At 39.7% G+C, this 20,798-nt stretch overlaps 2 protein-coding genes across 2 annotated transcripts; both read right to left on the reverse strand.

Annotated features, from left to right (window-relative positions):
- Nucleotides 1-3,481: 3,481 nt before the first annotated feature.
- Nucleotides 3,482-6,415, reverse strand: LOC148343103 (glutathione-specific gamma-glutamylcyclotransferase 1-like). Its single transcript, XM_088303905.1, has 3 exons — nt 6,056-6,415; nt 5,934-5,969; nt 3,482-4,092 (listed from the first exon to the last, which is right to left on the reverse strand). Exons 1-3 carry the CDS (start codon nt 6,224-6,226, stop codon nt 3,694-3,696), a joined length of 606 nt encoding a protein of 201 aa, XP_088160031.1. The 5' UTR covers nt 6,227-6,415; the 3' UTR covers nt 3,482-3,693.
- A 1,098-nt stretch (nt 6,416-7,513) lies between these two features.
- On the reverse strand, nt 7,514-18,912 carry LOC148343104 (delta-like protein 4). Its single transcript, XM_088315448.1, has 11 exons — nt 18,535-18,912; nt 18,199-18,450; nt 17,641-17,695; nt 16,196-16,459; nt 15,289-15,349; nt 13,783-13,913; nt 13,524-13,693; nt 13,046-13,265; nt 10,673-11,408; nt 9,983-10,091; nt 7,514-8,812 (listed from the first exon to the last, which is right to left on the reverse strand). The coding sequence occupies exons 1-11, from the start codon at nt 18,586-18,588 to the stop codon at nt 8,807-8,809; spliced, it is 2,058 nt and encodes a 685-aa protein (XP_088171574.1). The 5' UTR covers nt 18,589-18,912; the 3' UTR covers nt 7,514-8,806.
- Between the last annotated feature and the right edge of the window lie 1,886 nt (nt 18,913-20,798).

Raw genomic sequence — 20,798 nt, forward strand, 5'->3', positions numbered from 1 at the left:
TCAGCTGGGATAGACTCCAGCACGCCCGCGACCTTTGTGAGGACAAGCAGCTCAGATGCATATCACTAGTCAAAAGTTTGGAAAAATTCTCTAATTCTGTTTTTTGTTTTTATCATTTAAACATTTCCTGAATTGTAGCTTAATACGTAAATCGTCTATATTATGAAGAAATATCATTGCAATTGTTTGTTTTAAGAACAAATGTTAATGATATGTTTTATAATGGAGATTTTTCAATCTGTGCACATTTTGCAGCTTTGCACATCTTGGTATTTTCTCAGTCAATTTTATGATGTAAAGGATGCTTTATGACCTGGAATTGCTTCCAGTCCAGATCTCCGCATTATCAAATGTTAATAGGGTGACTTTCTTGACCTGAGACTATTTAAATTCAAAGGTGTTTCCAAACTTTTGACTGGTACTGTACATAAATGAAAACTTCTTGTCAAGTGGCAACCATGTTCTAACGTCAGTTGCCGGATAATGTGCATGAGAACCGTGTATGTACAAAAACCGCAAAGCCTCAAGTGCCAAATGCTGATGGCCCCACGTCTGTCTGAATCATACTTGAAACCAAAACGAAAAAAGAAGTGGTTCTCTACTTTTGGGACAGCTTGTACTCTAAATTGTGTTAGCTGGGTTGACAAGTGATAAGGAAGGAAACAGCTGAGAATTGTGCAGAATATTTTGCATGAATTAGGAACTTTTTTTTTAAATGAATGCAAGTAATACAGTAATGTGAAGCTTACACAAATATTTTTGAGCATTTTTTTAATGCTGATCTGAGAAATGTACCAAAGCGACTCAGAAGAACTGCAATTACCTGATAAGTAACTGTAACAAAAAGTCCATGTGAGAGTTTTGGTGTTTCTTGTACAAGTACATTTGTTGATAACGGCAGAAGTAGAAACAAAATAATTTAGAATGTAGGGTAATTCTCTGAGTCATCTGAAATGCATGTGTTGTTGTTTGCACCGGTGCTGGTTGTGAAGACAAGGAGATTCTTTTAGTTAGATTAAAAAGATCCACATAGAGCAAGAATTGTTCTCATTCGTTCTCAACAGTTAATGAAATATGTGTATTGCATAACCGACCTCTGGCATACTTGGATTTGCTACACAATAAACAAAGTGGTGTGCCACAGAAATTTTGTTTTTGCTGTATGCTGCAGGCTTCTTTATCTACAGGTGCAACTTTTTTTTTCAAGTTACGACCTTGTGAGTAAAGTCCATGCAGGGGGACTAACATTAGTTGTGCTCCCACCCACTCTTCCGCTTAGCACAAACTGTACAAGCAGAAGTCTCCAAACCTCTGTTTTTTTCGTACTCTTGTTTTTTTTTACGACAGCTCATTTAAAGGGAATATAAACTTTATTTATGCCTTTAGTGTGGACTTATTATAGAAGGAAAAATTCAGATGCGGTGAGTCTCCAGTCAGAAAGTCTGTTAGTTTAATAATAAAAAAAGCCTCTGTTTAATAAGGTAATGCTTTGCGTGTAAAACAACGATGTGGTTGTGTAGTGTGTACGTACACGTATATACGGTGTCCCAAAAGAATGTATACGCCTCTTGGCAGCAGATAACTCAGTTGTTTGTTTTTTTTCTTTGCACATTGAACCTATTGAAGCAAACGAGTATGAATAGGAGGGAATTTCAAAAAGAACCACCAACACGAGTCACGCGATTCATTCGAATAAGAGAGTCTACCAGCCTCACCTCACACCATAAAAGGCGGTGAAAAAAATAATAGAATGATGTTTGTAAATTATTTCACCTGTTGTAAACAAATTATAACAAACACAAATTTATATATATATATATGTGTGTGTATATATAAAGCACCGGGCGGTGTAGATGTCCGACAGTGAGGGGAGAGGACAGCCAATAATCCTTTGCGCTGTTTTGACCGTCCACTGGAGCCTCACTCTGTCTGCCTCAGTGCAGCCGCTGTACCAGGTGGAGACACAGTACGTCAACAGGCTCTCGATGGACGAATGGTAGAAGGCCAGCAGCAGCTTCCTGTCCAGGTTGAATTTCCTGAGGACTCTCAGGAAGTGCAGACGCTGGTGGACCTTCTTTACCACTGCTGTGGTGTTGTGTGTCCAAGAAAGGTCATCGGAGATCTGTACTCCCAAGAACTTGAACCTGTGGACCCTCTCCACACACATGCCTTCGATGCAGAGGGGGGGCGGCACCGTCTTGTTCCTCCTGAAGTCGATGACGATCTCCTTTCTTTTTGCAATGTTGAGTTGCAGTCTGTTGTCCTCACACCAAGCCGTCAGTCTCTGGACCTCCTCTCTGTAGGCTGTCTCGTCACCTTCCGAGATCAGACCGACCACTGTCGTGTCGTCAGCAAACTTGCCGATGGTGTTGTCACCGTGGGCCGGGCTGCAGTCGTAGGTGTAGAGGGCGTACAGGAGAGGGCTCAGCACGCATCCTTGAGGGGAACCGGTGCTCAGCGTGCGGGTGGAGGACGTGTAGGGGCCGAGCCACACAGTCTGGGGTCTGTTGGTCAGAAAGTCCTTAATCCAGATGCGTGTGAGGGCAGGGAGGCCGAGAACGTCCAGTTTGGCGACGAGGATGTCTGGGATGATCGTGTTGAATGCCGAGCTGTAGTCCACAAAGAGCATCCTTGCATAGCTCCGCTGTTGTTCCAGGTGGCCCAGTACAACATGCAGAGCAGTGTCGATGGCGTCCTCAGTGGATCTGTTAGCCCGGTATGCAAACTGGTAGGGGTCCAGAGTGGGAGGAAGGCAGTCCCTGATGTGCTGGAGAACCAGCCTCTCGAAGCACTTCATGATGACTGGCGTGAGAGCAACAGGACGGTAGTCATTCAGGTGGACGGCGGGTGACTTTTTGGGGACAGGAATAATGGTGGAGGTTTTCAAGCAGGAGGGGATGACTGCTTGAGCCAGGGAGCGGTTGAAGACCCTGCAGAAAACATGTGACAGTTGGTGGGCACATGCTCTGAGGACCTTGCCTGGTATTCCGTTGGGTCCAGTAGCTTTCCTGGGGTTAATAGCCAGGAGCGTGCGCCTCACATCGGGTGAGTGGCCTTATGTATGGCCTAATCCCTTGATTACGGTTAAAATTGATTCCCATCATACGGGAATCCCGCGGGAGTCGAGGGTCCTGTAAAAGTCCCCAATAACGGTTTATATATATATATATATATACGGTTAATTGTCGTATTAATGACTGATATTAATGAGTGAGGCAAGTTTCTAAAAACATTTGTGTGCTTTTATTTTTTTCCTTACCATATTTGTTTAATCCTTGCCCCATTAACATACACTGTAATAGGTAGTCCAAAATCCCAAATGCAGAGAGTCTCCCTTCAAGTTAAGTCTGCTGATACAGTACTGCCCAGCAGCTCAAATGAAGTCAGCATTTCCTAGAAGGCTGCAGCTGGACATTCCTGAGCCACGTGATTTCTGAGCATGAGCTCAGGCAGAAACATAGAAAGAATTCCATGCAGCACCTTTCATTTAACGTATGTTTAATATTAAAATAATGATTGTATACAGTAAACAATAAATGTAAAAGCATTTAGTCAAGTTAAAAAAAATGCATGACATCCATGAAACAAAAGTAAAATATAAAAATGAGGTGCTTATATTTCAGGTTATAGCATCTGCTACATTCAATTCATGTGACATTTAAATGCATGATAATATAAAGTGCTTTGAGTCTTTTAGGCAGCTCTCACAAAGAGGGAGTTGTCACAGTCTTGATAAAGGTTCAAAACGGCGGCCTCGATGGAGAAGAGGTGCTCGTCCTCCACCTCCGGGCAGGAGCGTCGCATGAAGTCGGCAAGCCGGAGCAGATATTCAATGTTGTCGCCCGCCTTTCCCCTGCAGACGGCGATCTGGTTGGCAATCTCCTGCTCCGAAGCAGGGCCCAGGTAAGTGGGGCTATCGGACGTGGCGATGTAGACGAGGGCAAGGACGGTTTCCTCGCTATTCTCGCAAGGGATGAACTCGACCATCTCTATGACGTATCCTCCCATAACCACTTCTCTCATGTTGAGGTACTGAAAGGCCTCCTTTATCTGGGAATTTGACACTTCATAGGCCAAGCCCCAAGTACAAGCCTGCAAGGAAGAAAAGTGGACAGGAAGTAATCATTAACTGGAAAATATTGCCGGTCCCGTTATGTAATTGTTGAGTTTCGTTATTAAAAACAAATAAAGCGTCCCCAGATGTTTGCAAAGTGGCACGATGATTGATTTATGGCAGTCGACCAGCTGTTGAATACGGAGGCAATTTTTATTACATGGTATAATTTTTAAATGTATGCACCCCATGACTAATATAAGATGGTGTAACAGGAATAAAAAAAAATAAAAAGTAAAATCTAACTTTCAATTTGAAATAGCAACTTTATTTGAAATAGGAACGGAAATAGAAATCGTAAATGCAAAATGCTTTTTTTCTGTTATTCAAGAAAATAGTTCTCCATAATCTGATGCATGCATGTCATGCCCCATTTTTACATTTTTCGTAATTTTCCGGTGAAAAATGACAACAATAAACTAATTACATCATCTCCTCTCGAACTGAGCTGTACCCAATCGAATTGAAACATTGCTGAATCAAACCGACTCAAATTCGTTCCGCTTCCAAATCAAACCGTCCTTGAAATGCATCACACCCAATCAATCAAAATCTATCAAAGTCGATTTTTTTTTTTTAAAACATTTACAAAATTAGTTCTTGCACCTATTATAGGATTCCTGTTCAGCAGTTTTGTGCTGTCTTTGAATGGTACTTTTAATATAGGCGAGCCCTTTGCTCTGGAAAGAAAATTGGTTATTTTGTTGTCGCACCCTTTGTTGTTGGGTTAAGAGAGTGGATTATTTTTTATTATATAAAAAATAGATATCCATCCATCCCGCCATTATCTGAGCCGCGTTTCCTCACAAGGGGCGCGGGCAGCTAGAGCCTATCCCAGCCATCTTCAGTCAGTAAACGGGTTACACCCTGGAGTGGATGCAAGCTAATTGTAAGGCAATCAAACACGAACAACCACTCGCGGTCACAATCACACCTTGGGCTAATTTAGGGTGTCCCATTAACCTAGTATGCATGTCTTTGGAATGTGGGAGGGAATCGGAGCACCCGGATAAAACCAAACTCCACGTGCTAGCCAGTCGTCCACTGTTCATATATATTTCAGACTTCTTCTAGTCCATATTTAAAAAACTGTGGCTCACCAAAAGGCAGAATATTTCTAGGTTTCCTGTCACCACAGCAGTCATCCTTCGTAATTGAATCCATATTTTATTTTTGTTCGAGGTCCTTTTACCATCACAACTTTTGCTTCCCCGTATTAATTAGTTGTATCATGATCTTCATGATGTTGCAGTTTCTTGTCCACAACGCTTGTATCTTTTGTTTTCTTAGATTGCTTGCCTGTCGTGCAATTTCAGCATTTTTTTTTTGTCAGATGTTCATTTAAATACACACCAGTTCCCTTTAATTTATTCGAACTGCTCTTAATGTTGAGAAAACTGACATGTATTTGTTGTCGTTATTGTTCCACACTTTCTATAAGAAATCCTTGCAACTCCAGTGTCGTCATACTCAAACATAGTCTTTGACTTTGCATGCAACAACATGACACCTGATTTCACAATTTCAACATAACTGCTGCTCTAGTGGTGAGGATATTTAAAAAAAAAAAAAGGCACGGCTGCGTCATGACAAGTATAGCTCAATTCGAATGGTGTAGTATGAAACTATTATACTTGTGCTATAATTTTCACGTCGCCACTTTGTTGTATACAGCACACGAGTGGGATCATCGAGGTGGCTGACACGTGTCGAAAGCAAAATGGGAATGTGGCATGTTATAGTGCATGCTATTTTTAGTATATATACATTTACAGTTCTATGTTAGATATCCAATGTCTCTATGAATGAAGGCATTTACCTCCTGGTCCTCCACCAGTGTCACCACTCTTCCTGGCTGTGGAGATATAGAACATATTTGGGCTTAGTACACATTATGTAGCAACAATTTTAAAAGTAAGTCGACAAAAATGGGTGTCTCACATTCTCCTTGTCTCCTCGATAAAAGTCATCTCCGTGCCAGAAACGCCGTTTGTAGCCCTTGATGTAGCCTATCTCGCTCCTCTGGTAGACAAAATCGGGCTTCCACACTAAGGATCCATAACCAAAAACCCACAGGCTTCCCTTCCATTTGAAGACGTCTTGAGGTTTCATTACAACTAGCAGCTTAGTTTTTCACACTCAAACAAACACGTTTTTTTTTAATCTCCCAAAGTACTTTAAAAATCGATTTTTTTCTCTAAAGCAACATTATGCGAATATAAACTACAAGTCGGAGACGCTTAGAAGATCTTCCAAATTCCCCTGCGGAGGCGTTTAACGAGCACTGTCTAAGTCTGGGCGAACACGTGTATTTGTTGTTCATGTGACGCCACAGCAAGGTTTCGCCGACCAATGGCAGTGCGACGGGGGCGGGGTTTGGGATAATCATAACCACGTGGAAAAGAGCTGATGCTGTTTCCCTTCAATTCGCACTCAAAATAAAACGAAATACGACTCTTACTCTCATACGAAACATGAAATCAAAAGCCACTGTTTGTTTGTTCGTTTATGACTTTGTTTGTGTCTTTTTTAGCAACTTTTAGGACAGGATAGGAAGTCATTATTGTCATTGAATGGTGCATTTACTTCAAGCTTGTATTATCAAGAATGAAACATAAAATATGAAAAAAAAATAATATATATATATATATATATATATATCAGGTGCAGAACAATCATTTCTGCAGCATCTGAAATGTCCTTTGCTTCTCAATGATGTCATGACCTTTGAGGAGTTTTGGATTACAAGAGTTCTTTTCTTTTTTTCTTTAACTCATGTAAAAGCTAGTGCCCTCGAGTGGTGAGTGATGACATTATTGAGTGACCTCAGGTGGGTTTTATTCCTCCCACATTCCAATCACTCAATTGCAAGACAAGTGAGTTTATTGAATTTCTTTTCCACCCAACCCAAGTTTCAACTCTGGTATTAAATCTCAAGGTGTAAAATTGCTAGGTTGACTACATCTTAGTGACAGCACTCTTCGTTAAGATAAGCGTCATGGAAAAAGGAGGGCAAATGCTTGCAATTCTTTTTGTATGCAGTGTAAAATGTAAAGAGGATTACATCAGTTTTGGATTTTTAATTAGAATCAGTTTTATGTCATTTTGATATAAAAAATAAAACATTTGAACAAAAACTATTAATTTGAATTAGTTTTTAATTGCCATTGAGGCAGACAGCTCCTCCGCCCCACGGGTCCCTCTCCAGCCACTGGCGGAACGACTGGGGGGAGGGTCACTGCAAGCCCCCCGAAATATGCTTGGGACCCTCCGGGTGCCAAGCCAGATAATTGACTTTTGGGGGGTTTTTTTCGATTTTTTCCGGGAATTGTTTTCAACACCCCCCCCAGCAGTTCCTCAAGTGAATTGCAAATAGACACAAACATCACTTGAAAGGAGTGAAAAGACCACAATGATTATTTATTTATGCATACAGATTTTTAAAAAAATGTATATATCTCTTTCTATATATTTATATTTATACTTGATTGAGTAGATTTTTACATTGCTGCCAATTACAGAGGAGTCCAACCCGACGATGATTGCTAGCACACTGATTTCACATCACACTCACAATGATGTCATTAAACACAGACATGGAACCCATAAAATGCTACCAAATAGACTCTAGATGACTTGAAATCACAAACCTCTATTTGATCACTTCTTCACTCCACCACTGAAGACCAACAAATAAACAGTGTACCAGATATGTAGTAAGGGTTTCTGTCCTTATATATCTATATAATAACAACCAAACAATAATAATAATTAAACATCAAAATCACTTTCAAAATAAAAATTCACACAGTTGGTGCATCACCTTACAAACATACCTCTAATCTTAACATATAAATATACACTATGTACAAAATAATCTTATAAAAAAAAAAGGAAGAAAAGATCAGTGCGTCATATTCTTAAATAACTAATTAAACACTAAAATAACATTATTGGTTCAGTAATTTCCATTGAAGGCGTTCTTGGTACAATAGTCACTTATTTCTTTGTGTTAAGTTTGATTTTTGCATAAGATTTAAAAAATGATCAAGGCCTTATCATGAGTTTCCCTGCATGTCACTCATAGCGTCGTGTCGCTTTGCATGTTTTTTTTCCTTGCGTGCGAAGGAATCAAGATAAAATAAGGCTGGGGGCACAATGTTTTGCTTAAAAAACATATAAGGCGTAGCGCTTGAGGCTGCATACTGGACATTCCAGACCTGACCACCAAAAATGAACCGTTTTCAGTAGGCTTTAAGACAGGAGGTGCAGGTTTTTGTTTGCGTCAGGGGCCATAAAAGAAATGGTAAAATGCCTCTTCCTTGAGGTTTGTTGCACATTCTTTCGTATGTTGATTGCCGCAATAAACCAGCGGGGATCGCGTCAACGAAATCCTCGTGTCCTCGTTAACATGCAAGTACAGTATGCCCCTCCGGGCCTCATGGTCTCTGATGAACACGGATGTCGGAAAAAAATCGCAAACATCCGGAAGCACAACGTTCACTCCCAAAGTCTTTACATTCTTCCAGAGTTTAGTAGCTTTAGTGCTATTGCATTTGCAGAGAGCTCGGGCTCCTTCCAGTTATCAAGTTTTCAAGAGCAGCAACTTTGCATTTAAATATATCCAAGTCTCTCCCCACGCTAGTAAACAGTCCACAAGAAATGGTGGTCATGAATCCATGTATGCATTTATCACACCTAAAAACACAAGAGAAAGATACGATGTTAGTGAGCTAATTGACACAACTGGGATGGACAGTGAAAAAATGGATTAATAAAAATAAATATAGAGGGTGGGTGTCCCAAAAACAGCGACAATTTCAAATATTCCAAACAGGGCCGAATAATTTTGAAAAAAAAAAAATCTATTTAATGATTTAATCTACGATTATTTTTATTTTAAGGTTTTGTTGAAAATGAGAAAGCTACATAAATCAGCAAATATTTTGGGCCCTGAATGCATTAAGGAAATGTAAACTTAATATAAACATCTGCGGACTTGGTTAGAGCCCAGAGCTTTTGGTTGTGTGAAGCACATTGAGTTGCCTTGTTTATGAAATGTGCTATATACTGAAAATAAAGTTGAATGGCCTTGCTTGTTCCTATGTATTTTTTTTAACAAACAGAAGTAATAAAAAGTGAATCAGAATAGCAACGACAACAACAACATCAGATTTCATATCAATAAATGTTTTGGTTTATAGGTTTGGTTACTCTAAAATAGGGCTGGGCAAACGTTTTGGTTGGTGGGCCACAATGGGTTCTAAAATTTGAGAGAGGGGCTGGACCAGGAGCAGATAGATGGAGTGTTTTGGTAACCTCACCTCATCGGACAAAAAAAAATAAAATAAAACATTTTTAATGAAAATGAACAACAGGATGACAACAAAATATGTGTCTTTGACACACCACATTATTTAGAAAATAAAACATTAACAAGGTTAATTCATTTAATTTTTTTCAAGTTCAGCGGGCCGGATTAAAAAGTTTAACGGCCCGCATGTGGCCCTCGGGCCGTAGTTTGCCCATGCGTGCACTAAAATAAAGACAGTTTATTTTTCAATTTAAATTAGAGCTGTTAATTTACAAAACACTTTGACTTGTAGTCTTCTTTCACTGCGACAATTTTGCAAAATTCTACCAAACTAAATCAGATAACAGTTATGATAATATAATAATAGACGATAAGCTTGCACGTCTGGGACATCTGGTGGATTGGCATCTCTGCAAAAATTCAGTGAAAGGAATAAGGGCCTTCCATGTGACCCTCTCCACTACCATGATGAATACTGGCACGATCCACCAGAATCTTTTAGCACTAAAGTCTTTTGGGTTGAAATGTTAATTCAGTAAACATGGAAAACGTACCTCAGTTGCAATGATGCATTCCTGTTTCTCTTCGGTTATCACAAAGACCGACTGGTAAATGGACTCCCTGGAGGAACATATTGTTGATATTCTGCATTCTGGCCTTTCACTGCAAAGACAAAACATGGTGGTTATTGGTCATGTTGCCCTTAACGACAGAGGTACCTTGACCTACGAGTTTCGTTCCGCGACCAAACTCATAACTTGATTGCAAATTAAAATGATGGGAATTGCAATAATTGGCTTCCTGATTTAATTGGCAGACATTAGCTCTTTTATTTATTTTTACCCCCCCCCAACGCAAGCATTTGCTATTTGCGGGCCGGCCTGGCCCTATTTCCTGTGAATAGTGTGGATCGACTCTATAGTGGAGTGATTCAATTCCGAGAAAAAAAATAATAAAATCTGACAATTTTCTCTCTGTTGTAAAACACTTCAGGACAAAAGACTGTAAAATACGCAAATGTTCAACCTGTAATTCATGTCTTTAATATTTATAAGCATCACGGCACCCAAAAAAACAATCATAATACTTTTTTTTTTTTTTTTTTTTTAAATAATCGTCTCATTAATCGGTTAATTGAATTTTATTCAGCCAAATACGGATTTGGCAACAGCCTCAAAATATCCATATCTGACAAGGCTTCTTAAGTCAAAGTATAGCCGTATTCACGTGTGTGGTACACCTACCTGTACATTCTACTCAGATGCTTTTTATCTTCTATCATCTTTTCACAGTTTCCATCTTTGTCTAGGAGGCATTGTTCGTCTTTGTACCCCGTGGAGGTTTTATAGTCCATGTGGAAGTGATTGATATGTTTGTGGTTGGACTTCTCGCTAGAGCAATCCACCTCCAAATCCATCTTCTTGTTGGTATTTTTGAGCTCTAGTGTGGATATAAGGTTGTCTTTCTGGAAATCCGCCTTGGAAAGGTTATTCATGGTCTCGGAGGCCTGCTGTTTGCTTCTCTGCTTCTTCATTTGCTTCATGACAACAAAGAACATGCAGGAGAGCAACAGAGCCGCCACCAGGCCGACGCCCGAGCTGACAGCCACCAAGTTGAGTTTCTCACTGGACTCCCAGCCCGTATTCGGACTGTTGGATGAAGGCACATGCGTGGACTGGCACTGGGGCCCGCTGTAATGGGCGGGGCAGAGGCAGGAAGGCTGGCCTTTGGTGCCGATGACGCAGGTGCCGCCATTGAGGCAGGTCCAAGAGGCGCAGCGGTCAGTGGGCCTGTCGCAGTGGCGTCCAGTGTAGCCGGGCAGGCACATGCAGGTGTAGTCATTGATGCGGTCCAGGCAGGTGGAGCCGTTGGCGCAGGGATTCGTGGCGCACTCGTTGACGTTGATCTCGCAGCGGAGGCCTGTGAAGCCTGCGCGGCAGCTGCACATGCGCAGGTTTCCGTTCATCGTGCAATGGCCTCCTAATAGACAAAGAACATTAATGAGTGTTAGAGTCAGTCACAAGAAGGTGTCATGCCAAGTTACCTACAGTATGATGAAACTACTTTCATTAATCATTTCATTACTTTGTGACAGTTGGTGCTGGGCCCTCCGAGTGCCGTTTCAGTGTGCTATCTGAAGTTTTAAAAGCATGTTTCGCAGGATGGCCCCCATACCACCGATTGCTGTGTACTTGTTAAATGAATGAAAATGGGGCTTTTATGCGGTTGTTGCCTTCCCCAAAATTACACATGAGAACATTTGAAAAATGTTTTTTATTAGATTTGTATGCTGATTAAAGCTATAATTGGCATGCTAATTCCACAGTTGCAGCTAGTTTATTTCTAGCACGTTAATTTTTTTCCTCCACACCGTACACTCAAGATAAGCAAAATTATACTGATTCGCTGTAGTATGACTGTAGAAAGAGCTGATTACGATTGGACTCATCTACAGCTACGTTTGTTTGTGAAGTCACAATTGAAACAGTGCGGTGAGAGGTGTGTGCAGCTCCCAATAATTTAGTACTAAAATCTGCAAACAGAAAGCAAGCATGTTAGGAATTAAGAGGTGAATGCGGTCTTTTCTCTTAACCCCATAACCATCAACATACCATTGCAATTTCTATTTTGTTTTATGTTGTTATTTTTGTCTTGTTTTTTCAAAGCTTATAACTATTCTATACTACAGTGCAAAACTTGACGCGATCCCAAAAATAAAACTAGATCGTTTTTGGATTCCACATCCACAAATTTGTTAAAAAAAAAGCTGTCAGACCTAACTCAACAAAAATTGTGCTCCTCAGGTGCAATCGATTCATTTTGTTACTCGGTTATATGTTTGTTTGTCTCTTCCAATAACACTTGCAATTCCATCATTTCAAACTTCCTCTTGGAGTTTGTTGTATAGGGCAGTATAAGACCCAGTGCAAGTGCAACTGAGCCATGCCTGCCATCTAGTGGTGAATGGTGATATTACAACTTAAAACTGCACAGTGACCAAACAACCCATGAATGGAAGAAATCCATATATAATTGACGGGGATCAAAATATTCTACCCTCGAAAAATCTTTTCATGAAAAATAGGTTTTTACGCCCCTCAAGGGGCCACTCAGAGCGTGGTCGGCGGCCACATGCCAGTTGCCCAAGCCTGCCTTTGATGGATGGACGAAATACGGCAGAATCAGAATAAGCAGAATCACCACAATCATTCGGTTGTTGTAGGTTAAAAAAAAAATTAAAATCTTGTAAAAGTGTAAAATGTTGTGGTATACGGCACTTCAAATGGTTTAGTAAATAAGGGATAATTAGATCACAGTGTTCTTCAACCGCTTAAAAAATGTGGCACCGCAACGTACAGTACCCAGTAATTAGATCAGCATCTGGCGCGTCAGACAGTGAATCACTTTCAGCACAAAAGAGCTGAAGGAGAGTGTCAAGTGTCACACTTCACACCCCTGTCCCGCCTTTAAGGCATTCCCTTTTAGACAAGCACCATCCCGCCTTTTTGTTCTGCCTTCGAAGACAGAATCATGGCGGGATGTACCCCCCCATCAGTGCCAATGCTGCTAATGGAGACCCGCCACCTGGAAAAGTGAAGGGCGTGGTGAAGCCTTACCATTGGTGCATCGCAGAGAGGTGCATTTATCCACTTTCTTCTCACAGTTGAGTCCAGTGTAGCCTGCTGGACACTCACACACGTAACTATGACCGTTCTCTCTCTCTTTACACTTGCCGCCAAGCAAGCAGGGCGTGTCCTTGCACGTCAGCGTCCGTTGTTCACAGCGCGGCCCGGTGAAGCCCAGCAGACATTCACACCTGTGTCCACTCTCCGTCTCCTGAAAGCAAAGAACGATATCAAAAAGCTCAGCGTCAGATGTTTTCTTTTCATGTCCTGTTTGCAAATGGCCCCCGAACTAGCCCCCCTCTATCCTTTAGTTTTCATCCTATTTACAGTACACTGTAAACTGGGAACTGGGTCATCCAGGACTTGACAATCAATGGCATCCTCCTGGACTCGCAGATAGGCAAAGGCAACAACAAAAACAGGAAAGTCTGTGTTGTGGGAAAGGAGAGCGAGGGACTTCCGCACTCACTAAGCAGTTGCCTCCGTTGCGACAGGGCCGTCTGTCACACTCCCTGACCTCCGAGTCACAGTTGACCCCGGTGAAGCCCGGCAGGCAGGCGCAGGTGTAGCTGCCCTGGCCCGTGTTCATGCACGTGGCCCCGTTGGCGCACGGCTTGTGGTGGGTGCAGTAGTTCAGGTCTGGAGAAGAGAATGTTCCGTTATACTGTGGCTATTCCCGCCGCTTGTCCTGGGCTGATGTTGCTTCCCTGAAAGAAAAGTCAACCCACCTTGGTCACAGAGTATACCCCCCCAGCCTTCCTTGCAGGCGCACTCCCACGGCTCTGTGCAGGTACCATGTTTACATGATGGATGCAGTTTACACACATCACAAAAGACACCCTGCCAGCCTTCTCTGCATCTAAAACAAAGACAAGTAAAACGCCACTATTATTAGTGGCCCAGCACTCACAACAGAGATGTACGAGGGAAAAACAATATCACAACCATTACCTACAGCGTTTCAACTTTTTTTTCATTTAAATCTCATGCAGAATAACACCTTTCAATGTGATTATTATTGCCATCAAGGTGATGGTATAGAATCTATACCATCTATACTATAGATGAAATATTATGGTTATTTATATATATATATATATATATATATATATATATATATATTAGGGCTGTCAAAATTAAAGCGTTAACTCAGGTGATTAATCCCAAATTTTTCAACTTGGTTAAATATTTGAAATCAATTAACTCAGTTTGATTTACTTAATTTGCATGCTTTGCAAATATTGCGCCATATTAGCTGTACATCTTTAGCAAGTCTCAGAACAAAACACTGTGTTCAAGTTACCACTGGCCCTTGCAAACCAAAAACTGGAGCTTTGTTTGGAGGTTTGAGAAATGTTTCGAAGAAGAAAAATGGCCATAAAGATGTCTCCATTTAGATCGTATTTGTTACAAGCTTCGCAAAAAATAGTAGTTGGAAAATGTGACTAATCGTGATTAATCATGGATTTTTTTGGGATTAATTAGTTAAAAAATATTAATCACTTGAAAGCACTAACAAAACAAATGTGACCAAAGTTGATGCTTTGAAAAAAAAAAAACTCAAAAGCATCATCATGTGTGAAATCATGCAAGACTTCAGCCCAAAAAACTGTGATTAAACTAAAGTGCGTCAAGAATGTCACATTTTAACGTTAATGTCGCACAATTTATTTCTTTAGTCGTTTGAAAGAACGAAAGACTTAATAAAATGAGCTGTTTAGTTCATCAAAGCTTTATGATGTGACAGTTCACCAATTATATCTACACTCGCTTCTCTTCCATCTCCTCCCCTCCGGAAAAGGCCACAGGACATTTAAGTCCAGAACCATGAAGCTTAAAAACAAGTTGGGAAATGCGACCCAAAAACACACACAGTAAGAACTAATGACTACACCCCCCTCTTCACACATACATGCAATATAATAAACAAAATTCTGCAATATTGTCTGACCCCCCCCCCAAAAAAAATGGGAGCGATACCTGAATGTAAATAATCTACTACCATATCATAATATAGACATTCTACAAAATGAGAATAACTTCATATTCTACAAACAAGTGTCTTTTTGATCGTTGTGAACTTTTATTCCTTTAAACTCAATGCTGCAAACTGTGAGATGCAAAACAGATTTTATTGTTCTTGTGACAGTGACAATAAAATTCTATTCTACTCTAAATATCAAATAATTACTTTCAGTTTCTGTGTGAAACATAAGGAGCAATAAAATACTCACTTGCATTCTCCAGGTATTGTGCAGTTTCCATTATTTTCATTGCATCCTTCCAGACAAATCGCTGTAAAAAAAATATAGAATAGAAGGATGTTAAAGCTTAACCTTTTGCTTGTATAGGGTCTTCTTAGTCAAAGTTGCTTCCTGGTGTTTGAATGGAAAGGCACAATTTGCCCAATGTGTTCTGCATGTGACATTGATTTTGCATGCTGTTAAATGGCTGCTTGCTTTGGTGCAGAGCAGATGCTGGTTCTTAAAGCATCAAAAAAAAAAAAAAAAAAAGCATGACAGCTGCCCCATTGTTGTCGGTGGGCAGTTCGAGCCCCGTTTGCAGCTGCTGCCCTGTACCACCGCAACAATAGAGGCCGCAATTTAGTGGCGCGTGGCGGCCTATAATGCCGCGATTAACCCGGCGTGTGCTGCTCACAGAGCACCTCACTGGATTAAACACTGAGAGAAAGTGCGCCAATTCGTCACATTGTCACCTTAACTACCACTGGCCTTGCAAATACAGCATACGTCTAATTTAGCGGTGGCCAAAGTAAGGCTCGGGTGACATTTGCAGCCCGCCGCATATTCTGAAAATAGAACTAAACTTGGTTCTGAGAAATGGTGACAATGTTGAAAGATAGCTCATGTTTTTTTTTAAAAATAAAAATGGAACCAAAATTAAGGGTTATAAAGACATCACACTTTCTATTTGAGTGTTAATTTAAAAATTGCTGACTCCAATTGATAAAACGCAAATCATTAAAAAATAAATAGGCAAAAACAAAGTCAAACGCAGAGCAAACTGCACAAACTGAATGTCTACTACTACAAAGCCGACCGAGCAAGCAAACAACTGACTTGTGCCTTTTTAAGACAAACAAAGAAAAAGTGCCCATATGGTGTCTTTACTCGTGCTTACGTTCTTGGCAGTATTGTCCCTTCCATCCTGGCAGACACGCTATTTGCCCGTCAGGCTTGCAGGTGTAGTGGCCAAAAAGGTCGTCTCTGGCAGCGCATATTTTGGAACAAGTGTCCCCGTAGTAATTGTCATTGCAGATGAAGCGGTATGAGTACCTTAGCTCCGTCTGCGTCCCGCTCTGCACATCCTGTGACCACTCATTCCCTATTCCCAACTGTCTTTGGATGGCAAAAGAGCCAATCAACAATTCAGGGTTGGTGGTGTCTAGAGGAAAGAATACAGGAGTTTGAGGATCTAACGAGTATTACATTATTATTAATATTATATATATATTTTCATATCCCAACAATGACCAAACATTAAAACACAGACATCAAAAACGTTTTTTTAACCCCAAAAATAGACATTACAATATTATACAGTTTAGACATAAACATAAAACAACAACTGAAAAATATGTACTCAAAAAATTCAATTAAATGCACTGGACATGAGTTAAAAAAAAGTACCTTCATTAATTATTAAATGCAAATGTATGGTTATTAAAAGTTAAATACAAGTGAACCCTAACCGTATTTTAAACTGTACATTCTGATATTTTCTTGCTATCTGTTGATAAGATGTTTTCATTCATTGGAAAAGAAGGCATTTCATGTTTTAACGTATTTTATGGATTGTATTTAATTTCCTGATTAACTAAGTGAGCTGGGTCTAAGAAAATGGCTCCAGGAAGAAAAGCATTAAATGTGATAACAAATAAGATAATTCGGGTATGTAAAATTTACTTAAATTGCACAAAAATCCATGTCTGTCTATCTATCTATCTACACATATACAATGTTAAATAATTAGGTCATAAAACTTGATTGACGTGATTTTTTTTTACTTGAAACATTTCACCTTTTGCTGTTACTCTGTTATTCCCAAAAACTACAAAAGAGTAAAAAAAAACAATTCCAAGCTTTTCGTCTGTTATTTGCTCTTGAGCGCCCCCTCATGGTTGTAGTGCGCCAGACTTGTTCATATTTGGCTTGTGGCTGATTTAATACATTGTTCATGATCAATATGATCATTGTGGCGACTATGTGAAAGGGTGTGGATACTTTTTTGGCAAGACTTCATGTGCTCACTTAACACGGTGCACTTTCCCACGCAGGGCCAAAATAAATCAAAGGAAGTTGCGATTGTGTTGGGAGAGTTTTGCTTGCGGCGTGAGTCACAAGACATCCTAGTGGACACAAGTCCAAGGGCTCGGACAATGCCAGATGGATTTATTGTCACGTGACCTTCCGTCTGAAGACTGCTTATTGAATTTTGGGGAAATAGGTATGATGTAATAGGCCAACGAGTGGTGTTTTTGCAGATGTCTCCCTCTAGTGGTTATAAACGATCTTTTTTTTTCTTTTCCCAAATTATTGTACGATTTATATATTTATTTCATTTACCTCCAGGCTCCTCCGCAAACGAATGCCAAGCTTCAATAATGAGAGAGAAGGCACCCTGGGGAAGGACAAATTGGAGAATATATCTCAGCAAAAACGTTGCATTTTTTACAGTTGCACCTGGAATCTAAACTCACACTGCAGTCTGGCTATCTATCGTAGAAAAAAAACTTTAAGGAAATACATAAATGTCTATATAGAGCGAGAGGGACGAATGGACATAAATATATAGACCTGGAAAAATATAATAATAGCTGTAGAACAATAGATGAATAAATATAAAAATTGAAGTAGATACCTAAAGATAAAAAAATAAATGTAGATACTGTAGATCAAGAATAACTGTAGCTGTAGATAGACAAAGACTACAAATAAATGTAAATAGTTTGGAAAGAAATCATCTCCATAAATATTTAGATACAATGTATAGAAATTATTAAAAGCACGAGGGATAGTAAGGCTAAGTAATATGATAAAATGTATAGACTGACTATAAAATACTACTAATACTTCTTAAAATGAATATTGTCTGATAATCGCAATTAAGTTTACATTCCTTACCGGCCAGGTGAAGTTAAGGGGCAACCGCAGCCTGGAGTCCGGCTGCATGCTGAACGAGTCGGTGCCCAAAACAGGTGTACTGGCCTTGGCAAAAAGACAACCTCCGGGAGTCACCACCGTTTGGAAATTCTTCAGGCAAACCGTGAAAAAAGTCCTACAGCCGCTCACGCCGCAGCTCCTTCCACTTGCCAGCGAACCTTTGGAATTGTCAAAGTGATGCAGATCGATCTCGAACACACCTGATCCCAGAACCTAGACACGAGGCGAAAGTTCAGCAAGAAAAAAGCACGTTTTCACACAAACCACCTCCTTTTTCGAACAAAGCGCACACCGTACCTGAGTAAAACATGTTACAACTATTGCGAGGGTAGATGTGAACCAAACGGCCATCCTTTAGAGCTTGATGTGCGTATCCTTAGAAGTATTTAGTCCACAAATCCTAGCGCTGGGAGGGAGATCCGAAATGCAAATAAATAGAATCCCGCAGAAGGAGCTCCAGCTCCGGGGGAGAGTTATCCAGTGCAAAAGAAGAGGTTAGACTAATATCAACAAAGTCAATATCCACAAGTGAGTCATTCTGCGGTCTTTGTGATGTCCATCCATCGTGCCGGTCACTTGTGTTACTTTGTCGGTGTTGTAGGGCTGCTTCAGGGACACTTGGGTGGCCGATAGTGATGCGTGTGCATGCATGTGGACGAGCATCAGTGCATAGTGTCACCCACTGTAGACTCAGTCACGTCTCCCCTCTTGCTTTTATATGCCCCAGCTGGCAGGGACTTGACAATAAACACCGCCCCCCCCGCTCATATGTGCCCCCCACCCGTCACCCCCACCTCCCATCCTTTTTTTTCTTCTTCTCCATGTCGTGAGTGTGCTTCAGTGGCTGTGGAATAACACTGAGAAAACAAATGATGAAGTAACTTTTATTATGTCGTTTTAAGATAACTCTATTCTAAATTGATTAAAGTCCCACAACGTTGAAATTTATGGAAATCATTTTGCAACAATCAGACATTTGACACGAGACTTCAAATAATCACCACGCAAAAATAAAATACAAAAACATGCACTTGTGTGCATTCTAGTTGTTCTCAGACAAGATGTAACCGTCTCACTCTAAAATGGACTTTTGTGGGCTATGATGAAAAATCAATTAAAATAGTAAAGCATTTCATATATATATATATATATATATATATATATATATATATATATATATATATATATATATATTTATGTATATATATATATATATATATATATATATATATATACATATATATGTATATATATATATATATATATATATATATATATATATTTTTTTTTTTTTACCAAATCAAAATAAGAAAAAAATATATGGAACCGCATCAATTCAGTAACCTACCGTCTTAGCTTAAATTCAACTTGTTAGCGGGCTCATTATTAGCATAAGGCATTTTATTGTTTTTCTGACCTGATAGTGACTTCAGTGACTTGCTGAGCGGCTAACACCAGAGCTAGCATGTCATGTCACAATTTATTTTTTCATTCTACACCATGTATCAATTCTGAGGTCTTTAATCACGTAAGTAGTTTCCACAATACAATCTTATTGCATATGTTGCACTGAGGCGACTGGTCATTTATTTGAATTCTTTCTCGTTGGTTCGGCGGCTTCTTCTCCGAGTCGGGCGGCAGACTGGGCTCAAAAGCATGGTTCTTGTGCGCTCAAAATACAATTTTGTACTCAATCTCGACATACATAATTGTAGTTGTGGCACAAAGTGGCTGTAATGGCCACAGAATATCTTGCAGTTCAGGAGCCTTCATGTTTTTTTCTATAAAATATTCTTTATTGATATCGATCACAATTGAGCTGCGATCTATAAATATATGGATTTTGCCATGCCCTATGATGACTAAATATAAAATATAACAGATATAATACAATTTAAATCAGCATATTTTTGGTATTACTTTGTTCATGTTTAATCAAGTAAAAAAAAATCATTTTATGTCTTAAATAGTAGCAATTATGCTCTTAAATTGAAGCCCTGGTTTTAAAACCTATTTCGCTATTTAGAGGAAGACGGGGAAAAAAAGTGAGACACAGCAGAAATGGCATCATCAAGATAATTTCGCTGATCTTGGGTAGACCAAAGATGAGGTTTTCTCTTCTGTCTTTCATATTTTTTCCCCAATGTTTTCAGCCATTTTGGAGTGTCACTCGAACCAACGCAACCCTGTTACTCCTGTTATCAAGTAAGGCATAATAGCAATGTTGATTTTGAAAATATATATACAGCTTAATTTGACCAACTAGCGTTGCGGCTAACACAACTAGCGTATACTCTTGAGAAACAACCTTAACACTGGCATTGTAAAAAAAAAAAAAATGTAATTATATTTTTGTAATTAGAGTAAAACTATAATAAATTAGTATTGAGATTTATTTTATTGTAAATAGTAATGCAACTCACACAGATAGACATTTTGGTTACGAAAAATAACTTGTGTGAGAAAAGGCCATGACTATACGCCATTGTTCATGGTGAGTAAAAAAAAAAAAAAAAAAAAAAAAAACAACTCCCATACAATAGTAAGCACCCTGCTATTAG

This window comes from Idiotropiscis lumnitzeri, chromosome 1 (assembly GCF_059441095.1).
Source record: "Idiotropiscis lumnitzeri isolate Australia: NSW breed Sydney's pygmy pipehorse chromosome 1, RoL_Ilum_1.0, whole genome shotgun sequence".
Taxonomy (NCBI): Eukaryota; Metazoa; Chordata; class Actinopteri; order Syngnathiformes; family Syngnathidae; genus Idiotropiscis; species Idiotropiscis lumnitzeri.